The 13,858-nt window shown below is 43.2% G+C and overlaps 1 protein-coding gene across 3 annotated transcripts in view; it reads right to left on the bottom strand.

Moving 5' to 3' along the window:
• Positions 1-13,858, bottom strand: part of LOC139562922 (sodium- and chloride-dependent glycine transporter 2-like) — a 57,481-nt gene that overhangs the window by 18,201 nt on the left and 25,422 nt on the right. For all 3 annotated transcript variants that reach the window (XM_071381095.1, XM_071381096.1, XM_071381093.1), the window contains 3 exons: positions 9,433-9,557; positions 6,481-6,593; positions 3,739-3,870 (listed from right to left, as the gene is read on the bottom strand). In XM_071381095.1, coding sequence (XP_071237196.1) covers positions 3,739-3,870; positions 6,481-6,593; positions 9,433-9,557 — 370 coding nt within the window. The remainder of the gene's footprint in view (positions 1-3,738; positions 3,871-6,480; positions 6,594-9,432; positions 9,558-13,858) is intronic.

Genomic DNA, 13,858 nt, shown 5'->3' with positions numbered 1-13,858 from the left:
TAGTTAAATAAAGGTAAAATTAATTGTGTGTGTGTGTGGCCGCACATACAGTGCCTGGTCAAAGTTTATACACCCCTTGCAGTTTTCACCTTCTGCTGCCCTAAAATTAAATTTTAATTTGTATCCAACTTATCTAGCTATGCAACCTGCTCCATATTTTCTAGAATTCTTCAAATGATAAAACATCTTCTCAATTACTAATGCATTTTTTTTTTTAAACATGTCTTGATTGCGTATGTCTTCACACCCCCTTAGTGGAAGCGGCTTTGGAAGCAATAACAACAGTGAATCATTTTGAATAAGATTGAACCAACTCTTGGGGCTACATACAGTACATTCGGAAAGTATTCAGACCCCTTAACTTTTTCCATATTTTGTTACGTTACAGCCTTATTCTAAAATTGAATTTTTTTATTTTATATATCATCAATCTACACACAAAATCCCACAATGAAAAAGCAAAAACACATTGAGCTCAGGTGCCTCCTGTTTCCATTGATCATCATCGAGATGTTTCTACAACTTCATTGGAGTCCACCTGTGGTAAATGCAATTGATTGGACATGATTTGGAATGGCACACACCTGTCTATATAAGGTACCACAGTTGACAGTGCATTTCAGAGCAAAAACCAAGCATGAGGTCGAAGTAATTGTCTGTAGAGCTCCGAGACAGGATTGTGTCGAGGCACAGATCTGGGGAAGGGTAGCAAACAATGCTGCAGCATTGAAGGTCCCCAAGAACACAGTGGCCTCCATCATTCTTAAATGGAAGAAGTTTGGAACTACCAAGACTCTTCCTAGAGCTGGCCGCCAGGCCAAACTGAGCAATCGGGGAAGGTGACCAAGAACCCGATGGTCACTCTGACAGAGATCCAGAGTTCCTCTGTGGAGATGGGAGAACCTTCCAGAAAGACAACCATCTCTGTAGCACTCCACCAATTAGGCCTTTATGGTAGAGTTGCCAGACGGAAGCCACTCCTCAGTAAAATGCACATGACAGCTAGTGGAGGCTCCTCAGAGGAGGAAGGGGAGGACCATCCTCCTCAGTGAATTTCATTTGTTTTTAAATTCAGTTTAAAAAGTTATCCTTTTTAGATAAAACTATACTAAATATAATCACGTCACCAAATAGTGTATTAAAACACACTATTTTGCAAAGAAGGTGTACAGTAGCCTCAACAGCACTCTGTAAGGTAGCACCATGGTGTAGCTGGAGGATAGCTAGCTTCCATCCTCCTCTGAGTACATTGACTTCAATACAAAACCTAGGAGGCTCATGGTTCTCACCCACTTCCAGAGAGTTACACAGTAATTATGACAAACTCCGGAGGACGTCCTCCAACCTATCAGGGCTCTTGTAGCATGAACTGAATTGACATGTTGTCCATCCAATCAAAGGATGGGAGAATTAATCTAGTACTGAAAGCATAAGCTACAGCTAGCTAGCACTCCAGTGCATAAAATGTGATGAGTAGTTGACTCAGAGAGAAAGAAAATAGTTGAACAATTCTCAGCAAATTAATTTCTTCCTAAATGAAGGAGAAGCAAGAGAGAAATAGAAAGAGAGAGAAATTTTGATATTTTTTTGCTCTTTCAGTTTCATTTACTTAGCTAACAAATGCAGCTAACGTTTTAGCTATTTTAGCCTACTGAAACACCCTGCTCAAACAGAGGGATGCTATGTTAGCTAGCTGGCTATGACTATCCAACACAACACTGGAACTCTTCCAAGTCAAGGTAAGCTTTTGGTTTTACTAATTGATTGCCACCGGGGGCATGCCGGTGTAACTGCTTACTGAAATGTTAATGCATGATTGTAGCGGGTTTACTAACGCATTAGTTATATTAGGTATGCTGACTATGATGTTACTTTAGCTAATATGATTACAACGATGTAGGCTGTGTGTATTTGTAAGTCGCTCTGGATAAGAGCGTCTGCTAAATGACTTAAATGTAAATGTAATGTAAATGTAGCGGTTTGGCTTGGAAAGTTTTTTTCGCCTGGTCACATACAGCTGATGTGTTGTGCATTGAAGTCCACAACCGAAGGGAAAAGGTGAAAGGTGGAGAGTCCATTACGTAGAAGCGAGAAGGAATACAACGTGGCTGCTATGAAACTGTGAACTGTATTTACCCATGATTCATTCAGCCGATTCTGTTGAAAAATGTTTCTTAAACAGAAGCAAACGGAACAAAACGGGGATAAACATACCTGAATCTGTCCAAAAGAAACTCTCGTTTGCAATTGTTGGACTAATGATCACACCCACTATCAGCTAGATGCAGGCAAGAGTGTGCAAGGCGGTATTGAATGTCACTGTCTGTCCATGTGTCACTGTCTGTCACATCAAATTCCTCTCTCGACCTGTATGCAACTACGTTGTAAATTTTCATTACGTTGTAAATTTTCATTCATAGGCTAGGTTGTAGCAACCTCATGATGGGCATAGGGATACTTTGAGTATCATGTAGTAGCCTAAACCTATCACTGTTACATTTAGCTGGGTGAATGGAATATGAATGACAGTCATCCAACATGCTGCAATAGAAATAAGGCCATGCTCATGAAAAATAATCGCCCCCCCTCATCTAAAACGGCACTGACTGCCACTGATGACAGCCTGCTTGGAGTTTGCCTAAAGGCACTTAAATTACTCTCAGACCATGAGAAACAAGATTCTCTAGTCAGACGAAACCAAGATTGAACTATTTGGCCTGAATGCCAAGCGTCACGTCTGGAGGAAACCTGGCACCCTCCCTACGGTGAAGCATGGTGGTGGCAGCATCATGCTGTGGGGATGTTTTTAAGCGGCAGGGACTGGGAGACTAGTCAGGATCGAGGGAAAAATTTATGGAGCAAATTACAGAGAGATAATTGATAAAACCTGCTCCAGGGTGCTTAGGACCCTAGACTGGGCCGAAGGTTCACCTTCTAACAGGACAACGACCCTTAGCACACAGCCAAAGCAAAGCAGGACTGGCTTCGGGACAAGTTTCTGAATGTCTTTGAGTGGCCCAGCCAGAGCCTGGACATGAACCCGATCTAACATATCTGGAGAGACCTGAAAATAGCTGTGCAGCGACGCTCCCCATCCAACCTGACAGAGCTTGAGAGGATCAGGTGTGCCAAGCTTGTAGCGTCATACCCAAGAAGACTCGAGGCTGTAATTGCTGCCAAAGGTGCTTCAACAAAATACTGAGTAACAGGTTTGAATACTTCTGTAAAAAAATTTTTTTGCTTTGTCATATTGTGTGTAGATTGATGAGGGGAAAAAAACAATTGAATCAATATTAGAATAAGGCTGTAACGTTTTTGAATACTTTCCGAATGCACTGTGTATCCATTATTCATTATACACAATACATTCGGTTAGGAATCATTGATGGACAGCAACATAACAAACTTTGTTGCCAAAGGTGCCTCCACCAAGTATTAACTCTGTGGTGTGAAGACATAAGCCATCAAGACATCTTTGTTAAAATAAAATAATAATTAAGAAACAAATCATACTGTACGTTTCTTTCACTGTAAACATGTCGAGCAGGTTGTGTAGTTAAGTATGGGACAAATCCAATATTATCCCTTTTTTAAATGCAATTTTAAGGCAGCAAATGTGAAAACTGTGCAAGGGGTGTGTAGACTTTCACAGGGCACTATAGGTGCATGTATGGATGCGTGTGCCCCCCTGTGTGTGTGGTAGCATGTATGTGCATGTGCATATGTGTGTGTTTGTACCTCTGTGACCATAGGGAATCCCAGGAAGAAGAAACAGGCACAGCAGATGAGCGTGAACAGAGGCTTGTTCTTTCTCAGATACTGGGGGAACTCATCTGACACCGACGTCACTATGGTCTCAATGGTGGCAAACTGGGACATGAGAGAAAGGAGGGGAGTCAGCATAGAGAGGGAGGAGAGATGGAAGAGAGGAGAGACCAGGCAAACGGGGGAGACAGTAGGGAGACAGCGGGGGAAGGAGGCGAGATGGAGGGAAGAAAAAAAGGGAGAGGGCAGAGGAGCGATAGGGGAAAGAGAAATGAAAGAGAGGGCCGGTAAGAGAGGAAAGTCAAGGAAGAGAGGCGAGACAACAGTAGAAGTCAATGACAGTGAGGGAGAGAGAGTCATTACAATCACACAACAGATATCTATGGACAAAGGGAGCAGAGAGAGGAAAAAGAGGGCAGAGATAGAGAATGAACACCTGCATAAAAGAGACACAGACGAGAGAGGAGGGGAGCAGAAGAAAATGACAAGAGCGGCCGAGGGGCCAGAGGACAAGCGCAGAGGAAAGAAGGATGAATACACAGATCGAGGGAAGAAAGAGATATAGTGGAGCCCAATGGGACTGAGCTATCTGCCACTTGACTGCTTCTCTACATCCACCCGAGCTCCCCCCCAAAATTCTGATCAATACAGTATCCCCAGCTTCTTACCACCAAGCGCTAACACGCACGCACGCGCACGCACACACACAAACAATACAACAAAGCCTCTTCCCTGCTTCAACAGACCCACAGCTGCGAAGGCAAACCAACATCATCATTTACTGTTTATTGTCGTCTTAATAGATCACTTTTAATACGCCCCGACCGGAGGTCGTTTAGGGTGTGAACATCACAGATTGACTGAATTTTCTTTCTTCGATTTTTACCTCCAGTGTTTTCCATTGTCTTAAAGGGTCTTGGGAGACTTTAATGCTTTAAAGAAAAGGTCTCAGCGATCTTAAAATGTTAAATCTGTAAAGACAGAGAGAGAGACAGCACAAGAGCTGATTTTTCTCCGCTGCTTTACCCTGCCAATAGACACTGCAGATGCTAGCGTCGGTTACCACAACTCATACTAAAATACTGTATCTAACAGAGAGCAAAGAAGGCTTCCTACTGAAATAGGGCCCAATGCACATTAAGTCATTCAATAGTGTGTCATTCAAATTGTGCGGTTTGATTTGTGGTTGATTGGATGAGTGCAGTAAATACAGAGGGCTACTCTTCTGCAGTTCCACGGAGGCCAAACAGCTCATTTCCATGAAGCCCTATGAGCTGTTCAGTGGCAGCGGAGTGCTGTGTAAAAGAAATCACCACAATCACACGCAACGTGAAACCACATGTGCCAATGATCCCACCAATTGGAGCGTTCACACCCCGCAGAGGCAGTTGTTGATGAGGGCAGAAGTGGATCCCCTTCTCCCTTCTCTTCTACACTCATTCTTTCTCTCTCTATTCATCTCCTTGCTCCCCCTCTCCTTTCTCTTCTCTCCACTCATCCTCTCTCTGTATACCCCTCTCCACTGGTCCTCTTGTTCTCTCTCTATATATTCCCCTTTCCATTTATATATAGCACATACTGTATGTAAATTGTTTCTCACCAGTTCACAGTAAGTTTCACAATTCAGAGCAGTCACCTCACCTCCTCCACCCCCATGACCAACATGTATGAAACATGGAATCCATTTTGTTGCCACACACACGCACACCTACAGTACCATGTTTCCCCTACCATTGTAGAGGTGGGGCAGTCCCCCACCTAGCTCTGTTGCCTCTCCACCCAAAAAAAAGTTGTCTTCTATTGGTTTCAATTGACCATGTTGGTGCCACAGGGGCCCGGATGTTGCTTTGTGGACCTTTGTGGCCCATGTGGAAATCAAACTTGGGAGAAGACTGACAAACACAACTACACACACAAGGTGCTATAGAAATCCGCGATGCGGAGAAGGCAGACGGAATCATGGAATCCAGACATTAATACTGAATTCAACAATAAATTAAAAAAATCTTAAACTTAGGAGGAAATCGACTAAATGTATTGAACTTATTTGAAAATAAATACATTTGCCCAAGATTATCATAAGGCATGAACAAAATGCATCAGTGATTCGTATTTTCCTTCAACTTCCTGAAGAGGCAACACTGGAATGCCCCTGTCTGTGTGTGCGCGTGTATCTAACACTTTGCGTAGCCGTTAGCGATGATGCTAATAACGATAATCGTCTTCTGGGTAGATGGAAAGGCTTTCCCAAAAACCTTCTCAATGAAATGTTAACTAGAAAGGAGCCTATGCCTACCTGGCAGAATGATATCATGATTATTTGTATCAATCCAGTGGTAATTTGTTTAGCAAACTCTGCAATCACGTGTGCTACAGAAACACTGCTAACCAAACAAGCCTCTTGCTTTGCACACTTGTATCTACACCCAAAAATTAAAATGTCTTAGATTTATTCCAGACCTCAAAAGTGGTCGCCTGATGTGGTTTAAGCATTCTTTTGGATCAAAAAATAAAAATGTTGTTGTTTTTCTATGAAAAAAAAAAATGTTTAGAGTGAAAACCTGGGGGAAAAATTAGGAAAAAAATGAAACCTTCAAAAACAAAACAGAGAAAACTAAATTTTGGGGGGAAAAATTAACAGAATTAGGCAACAAAATACAACAGATTTGAAAGGGCCCTACACACACAAAAACACACACAGTGAGGGTTGGTTACCATGGTATCCAAGCCGAGGGTCAGCAGCATGAGGAAGAATATGATGGCCCAGAACGGAGAGAGTGGAAGTCTGGTCAGAGCCTCCGGGTACACCACAAATGCTATGCCTGGACCTGAGAGTGTTAAATCAGATTGATAATCAGAGGCAAAAATGACAATGAATACTGAACAAAAACAACTATCTGCTCTGACTTGGGTTGTGTGCGTATCGAAGAGTACTATTAACTGGCCAAGCCACTCTCTATCTCTGTACATTTCTTTCTATCTGTCTATCTGTCTATGGTCATACACTATCTGATCCTACCAGATCAGGGTTTCAAATCAAATCTAATTGTATTTGTAACATTCGCTGAATACAACAGGTTTAGATCTTACAGTGAAATGCTTACTTACAAGCACTTAACCAACAATGCAGTTTTAAGAAAAATAAGTGTTAGGAAAAAAATAGATAGATAAAAAATTATTAACGATTAATTAAAGAGCAGCAGTAAAATAACAGTAGCGAGGATATATACAGGGGGTACCGGTACAGAGTCAATGTGCGGGGGCACAGGTTCGTCGAGGTAATTAAGGTAATATGTACATGTTGGTAGAGTTAAAGTGACTATGCATAGATAATTAACATAGAGTAGCAGCAGCATAAAAGGGGGGAACAATGCAAATAGTCTGGGTAGCCATTTGATTAGCTGTTCAGGAGTCTTATGGCTTGGGGTAGAAGCTGTTAAGAAGCCTCTTGGACCTAGACTAGGCGCTCCGGTATCACTTGCCATGCAATAGCAGAGAGAACAGTCTATGACTAGGGTGGCTGGAGTCTTTGACCATTTTTAGGGCCTTCCTCTGACTCCGCCTGGTATAGAGGTCCTGGATGGCAGGATGCTTGGCCCCAGTGATGTACTGGGCCGTTCGCACTACCCTCTGTAGCGGCTTGCGGCAGGAGGCCGAGCAGTTGCAATACCAGGCAGTGATGCAACCAGTCAGGATGCTCTCGATGGTGCAGCTGTAGAACTTTTGAGGATCTGAGGACCCATGCCAAATCTTTTCAGTCTCCTGAGGGATAATACGCCTTTGTCCTGCCCTCTTCACGACTATCTTGGTGTGTTTGGACCATGATAATTTGTTGGTGATGTGGACACCAAGGAACTTGAAGCTCTCAACCTGCTCCACTACAACCCAGTCGATGAGAATGGGGGCGTACTCGGTCCTCCTTTTCCTGTAGTCCACAATCATCTCCTTTGTCTTGATCACATTGAGGGAGAGGTTGCTATCCTGGAACCACATGGCCATGTATCTGACCTCCTCCCTATAGGCTGTCTCATCGTTGTCGGTGATCAGGGCTATCACTGTTGTGTAGTCGGCAAACTTAATAATGGTGTTGGAGTCGTGCCTGGACATGCAGTCATGAGTGAATAGGGAGTACAGGAGGGGACTGAGCACGCACCCCTGAGGGGCCCCCGTGTTGAGGATCAGCATGGCAGATGTGTTGTTACCTACCCTTACCACCTGGGGGTGGCCCGTCAGGAAGTCCAGGATCCAGTTGCAGAGGGAGGTGTTTAGCCCCAGGGATAACGTAGCTTAGGGATGAGCTTTGAGGGCACTATCGTGTTGAATGATGAGCTGTAGTTAATGAATAGCATTCTCACGTAGGTGTTCCTTTGTCCAGGTGGGAAAGGGCTGTGTGGAGTGCAATAAAGATTGCATCATCTGTGGTTCTGTTGAGGCGGTATGCAAATTGGAGTGGGTCTAGGGTTTCTGGGATAATGGTGTTGATGTGAGCCAAGACCAGCCTTTCAAAGCACTCCATGGCTACAGACGTGAGTGCTACGGGTGGGTAGTCATTTAGGCAGGTTACCTTAGTGTTCTTGGGCACAGGGACTATAGTGTTCTGCTTGAAACATGTCGGTATTACAGACTCAGTTAGGGACAGGTTGAAAATGTCAGTGAAGACACTTACCAGTTGGTCAGTACACGTCCTTGTAATCCGTCTGGCCCTGCGGCCTTGGGAATGTTGACATTTTTAAAGGTCTTACTCACATCGGCTACGTAGAGCGTGATCACATAGTCGTCCGGAACAGCTGATGCGCTCACGCATGCTTCAGCGTTGCTTGCCTCAAAGCAAGCATAGAAGTAATTTAGCTTGTCTGGCTCGTGTCACCGGGCAGCTCACGCCTGTTCTTCCCTTTGTAGTCAGTAATAGTTTGCAAGCCCCGCCGGGGTAGTACGATTTAATCCTTATGCTGTATTGACGCTTTGCCTGTTTGATGGTTCGTCGGAGGGCAAAGTGGGATTTCTTATAAGCGTCCGGGTTAGAGTCCCGCTCTTTGAAAGTGTCAGCTCTACCCTTTAGCTCAGTGCGGATGTTGCCTGTAATACATGGCTTCTGGTTGGGGTATGTACGTACGGTCACTGTGGGGAAGACGTCATTGATGCGCTTATTGACGAATCCAGTGACTGATGTGGTGTACTCCTCAATGCCATCGGAAGAATCCCGGAACATATTCCAGTCTGTGTTAGCAAAACAGTCCTGTAGCTTAGCATCTGCGTCATCTGGGGCTGATAGGTAGAGGCAGATTACCCACTCGCTGTCGGATCCTTACAAGGCACCCCGACCTACGTCCCCGATATCTCTGTCTCTTTCTCATGCGAATCTCGGGATTTGGGCCTTGTCAGGTGTCTGAAGTAAATCCTTTGCGTCCAACTCGTTAAAGAAAAAAATCTTCATCCAGTACGAGGTGAGTAATTGCTGTCCTGATATCTAGAAGCTCTTTTTGGTCATAAGACACGGTGGCAGAAACATTATGTACAAAATAAGTTACAAATAACGTGAAAAAAACACACACAATTGGTTATGAGACCGTAAAACGGCAGCCATCTCCTCCGGCGCCAAATCATTTAAAATACTTTGCCTGTATTTGGATTTTTCAAGGACTTTACCCATATAAATGTGTAATTTACCTTCATCTGCCACCTTCTCAATGGGCACCTTCAGTTCATGGGCCATGAATCCAATGACGGAGAAGATGACAAACCCAGCGAATATACTGGTGGCACTGTTAACTATGCACACTATGATGGTGTCCCTAAACAAGAGGAGAGGGACGAGAAAGGGATGTAAATGTTACAGGGTCGTAACACATACAGTATTGGAGAACTTGGAATGTTTTTGGAGTGTTATCACACACAAGTGAGTGGCTTTGTGTTGGTAATAGTTATTATGTGTCAACATGTCAAGACATTTGAAAAACAGAACCTAAGGATGTTCCAAGTGTTTTACAGGAGTTGATACCCGGTTTTGTTCAAATAATGTCTTCTTTTACATATCTATCGACCATTGCCATGTGTGATATTGAGTATATGAACTATCTTCTGTGCAGTCTTATCCAAATGCACACAATTTGTGGAGAGGTTCAACAGTTCCCTCTAGTGAGAATACTACGGCCTCATACCGAGGGAGAGAGTATACTGTGCCAGTATCTGCTTGTAGCAGTTTTACTTCTTCTTTCTATGTGGTGGTATTGTCACGGTACTCAGACACTCAAATTATCATGGCGAAAACAAAACATGAAGCTGACAGATTTCCATGATGACAATCGTATGTTGGAAATAAACAAACACGTAGCAAAACGCACGCCCCGCCCACCTCAGGATTCCCCCTTTTCCAGCCATTATTTCCCGGTTTTTGTGAGGTGTAAATTCACTTGTCACAGAATTGTTGCCGGATAGATTTATTTCAAAAGAAAATCAATGCACATTTCAACTCTTGCTTGTGCAATCGCCGATTTTGCAATCGTGCAAACGTCTGTTCTGACCGCTGAAACGAGTTTCAAGTAAGGTGTCATATGTAAGGGATAGACATGGTATAGACCTTCCAATGAAATGCTTATTTGCAGGTTCCTTCTCGACAATGCAACAACAATAAGAAATGATAAAAGATATAAGGAAACAAACATAAAGTAAATGGCTCAGTAGAATATAATAAACATTTTAACATCAGTATAATACAGGAAGGCACAATTAATAGTCAAATATTTAAACGTATTTGGGGGAAGGGGGATTGGGGGCAAGGGATTCAATTGCGCAATATTTAGCGATCATAATAAGAGTCTAGTCGCAGCAGTTGTGATGTTTGCGTAGTCCCCACAAGAATAGTAAAAGAACAACAACTGGGGGGGGGGGGGGGGTAGGATTAAGGTTAGAATGAGTGTGTGTGTGTGTGTGGATGAGTGTTTATCTGTGTGGGTGTGTGCATGTGTGCTAAGGTGCGGAGAGTCTGTGCAGGTGGTCGGTCCAGTTCAAGTGTTCAATGTTCTTGTTCAACAGGCGTGTACATAGAAAGGGTCTCTGAGCTTAATGGTATCAGACCTCATTCTCCGATACCGTCTCCCCGACAGTAAGGGAGTCAACAGTTCATGGCTGGGATGTGCGGGATCCTTGATGATGCTCAGATAAAATCGCATTTGTCACATGCTTCGTAGAAAACAGGTGTAGACTAACAGGGTCCTTTTCCAGCCATGCAGAATTAAAGATAAAGACATAAATACAGAGTGAATAAGGAATAACAATAACGAGTAAAAAATAACATGTACAACGCCTTCAGTAAGTATTCACACCCCTTGACTTATTCCACATTTTGTTGTGTTGCAGCCTGAATTTAAAATAGATTAAATAGAGATTTTTTGGGCACTGGCCTAAACAAAATACCCCATAATGTCAAAGTGGAATTATGGTCCACTCTTTATGCAATAAAAGTGGTTAACACATCTCTTTACCCCACCACACATACATGTATCTGTTAGGTCCCTCAGTCAAGCAGTGAATTAAATACACAGATTCAACCACAAAGACCAGGGAGGTTTTCCAATGCATCGCAAAGAAAGGCACCTATTGGTAGATTGGTAAAACAAAAGTGCAGACATTGAACATCCCTTTGAGCATGGTGAAGTTCTTAATTGCACTACCAATACACACAGTCACTACAAAGATTGTTAGGAGAAAACTGAGGATGGATCAGCAACATTGGGCTCGGGCTCACGAGTGACGCAGCGGTCGAAGGCACTGCATCTCAGTGCTAGAGGTGTCACTACAGACATCCTGGTTCAAATCCAGGTAATATCACAACCGGCCATGATATAACTGGCTTCCAGTTGAAGCTCGCATCCGCTACAAGACCATGGTGCTTGCCTACGGAGCTGTGAGGGGAACGGCACCTCCGTACCTTCAGGCTCTGATCAGGCCCTACACCCAAACAAGGGCACTGCGTTCATCCACCTCTGGCCTGCTCGCCTCCCTACCTCTGAGGAAGTACAGCTCCCGCTCAGCCCAGTCAAAACTGTTCGCTGCTCTGGCACCCCAATGGTGGAACAAACTCCCCCACGACGCCAGGTCAGCGGAGTCAATCACCACCTTCCGGAAACACCTGAAACACCACCTCTTTAAGGAATACCTAGGATAGGATAAAGTAATCCTTCTAACCCCCCCCCCTTAAAAGAGTTAGATGCACTATTGTAAAGTGGTTGTTCCACTGGATATCATAAGGTGAATGCACCAACTTGTAAGTCGCTCTGGATAAGAGCGTCTGCTAAATGACTTAAATGTAAATGTAAATGTAAATATGGAGTCCCATAGGGCAGCGCACAATTGGCTCAGAGTCGTCCGGGTTTGGCCGGTGTAGGCCGTCATTGTAAATAAGAATTTGTTCATAACTGACTTGCCTAGTTAAATAAATGAAAATATTTTTTAAATTGTAGTTACAGAGTGAAAAGGAGGAAGCCTGTACAGAATTAAACCATTCCAAAATATGCATCCTATTTGCAACAAGAACCTAAAGTAATACTTCAAAAAAAATTGTAAAACAATTGACTTTTTGTCCTGAATACAAAGTGTTATGTTTGGGGCAAATCCAAACCAATACAAAACATTACTGAGTACCACTCTCCATATTTTCAAACATAGTGGTGGCTGCATCATGTTCTGGGTATGCTTGTAATTGTTAAGGACTGGGGAGTTTTTCAGGTTAAAAAAGAAATGGAAATGGAATGGAGCTAAGCACAGGCAAAATCCTAGGGGAAACCGGATTCAGTCTGCTTTCCACCAGACACTGGGAGATGAATTCACCTTTCATGCATCCTTGTTTGCAATAATCTACACTGGAGTTGCTTACCAAGAAGACAGTGAATGTTCCTGAGTGGCCGAGTTACAATTTTCACTGAAATCTACATGACAATCTATGGCAAGACCTGAAAATGGTTGTCTTGCAATGATGAACAACCAATTTGACAGAGCTTGAAGAATTTAGAAAAATATTGACGTGCAATACAGAATCCGTCATCTGTGGATCTGTTGATGTGGTATGCAAATTGGAGTGGGTCCAAGGAGTCTGGGATGATGGTGCTGATGTGAGCCAAGACTTTCAAAGCATTACATGACTGTAGATGTGAGTGCTAGAGTCATTTAGGCAGGTTACCTTGGCATTCTTGGGCACTTTGAATCCAATCAGGAAGCCTTTTGTGGCTAGCTCATCCAATTCTATTGACTATTGTGTCACCATGGATACTCCAGCTGTTTTCAAAATATCGTAAAGAGCTTGGACTGTTACATACAGCATAAACGTTCGAAGCCTGATGTCTAAACTGGACTTTCTGGATGTCTGGGTGCATGACACTAGCCCAGATGTTCTGGTTATCTCAGAGACCTCGCTGAATGATTTGATAATCGATAAGGATGTTGCCATTGCGGACCACAACATGTCAGATGTGATAGACTGAAAAAGGGGGCAGGGGTGGCTATATGTAAGATCTTCTTTTATGGCATCATGCTTTTAGCATCTCTGTCCACAAAATGTGAGAGCTGTTGGCTATAAAGCGGCCATAAGCCAAAATATGCATATTTGTATTGCTGCGGTCTATTGCCCCGGTGGAGGCTGTTGGTATTATTTTTGATGATCTATTTTTGATGATCCTTTCTGGTATCTGAACTGGTTGTGTTAGGAGATCTAAATCTTGATTGGCTTACACATGCCTCAGATCAGTTTAAGAATATCTGTCTTGAGTTCAACTTGACTCAGCTGATAATGAAACCCACTTGGATTAATATAAAAAACCAAGCAAACCTTATCCTGACTAACCGTCCCCATAAGCATTTGGCTAGTGGCGTTTTTGCAAATGATATCAGCGACCACCGCCCTATTTCTTGCATTAGAGCAGGTATTCCCAATGCCTTCAGGGGTACGCCAAATAAAAATATGTGATTCACCTATTTATATTATTATTAGGGGCTGTTTTAACATTTCTTCTTCACATTTCCATTTATATTTTCCAACGGGGCTATACATTTGGGTGAGGGTTTTTTCTCGCCTGAGTATGCTTGTTTCACTGCCAAAAAT

The sequence above is a fragment of the Salvelinus alpinus genome, chromosome 33, assembly GCF_045679555.1.
Source record: "Salvelinus alpinus chromosome 33, SLU_Salpinus.1, whole genome shotgun sequence".
Taxonomy (NCBI): Eukaryota; Metazoa; Chordata; class Actinopteri; order Salmoniformes; family Salmonidae; genus Salvelinus; species Salvelinus alpinus.
The sequence above is the reverse complement of the archived record's forward strand: the minus strand, read 5'-3'. Positions and strand labels throughout refer to the sequence as shown.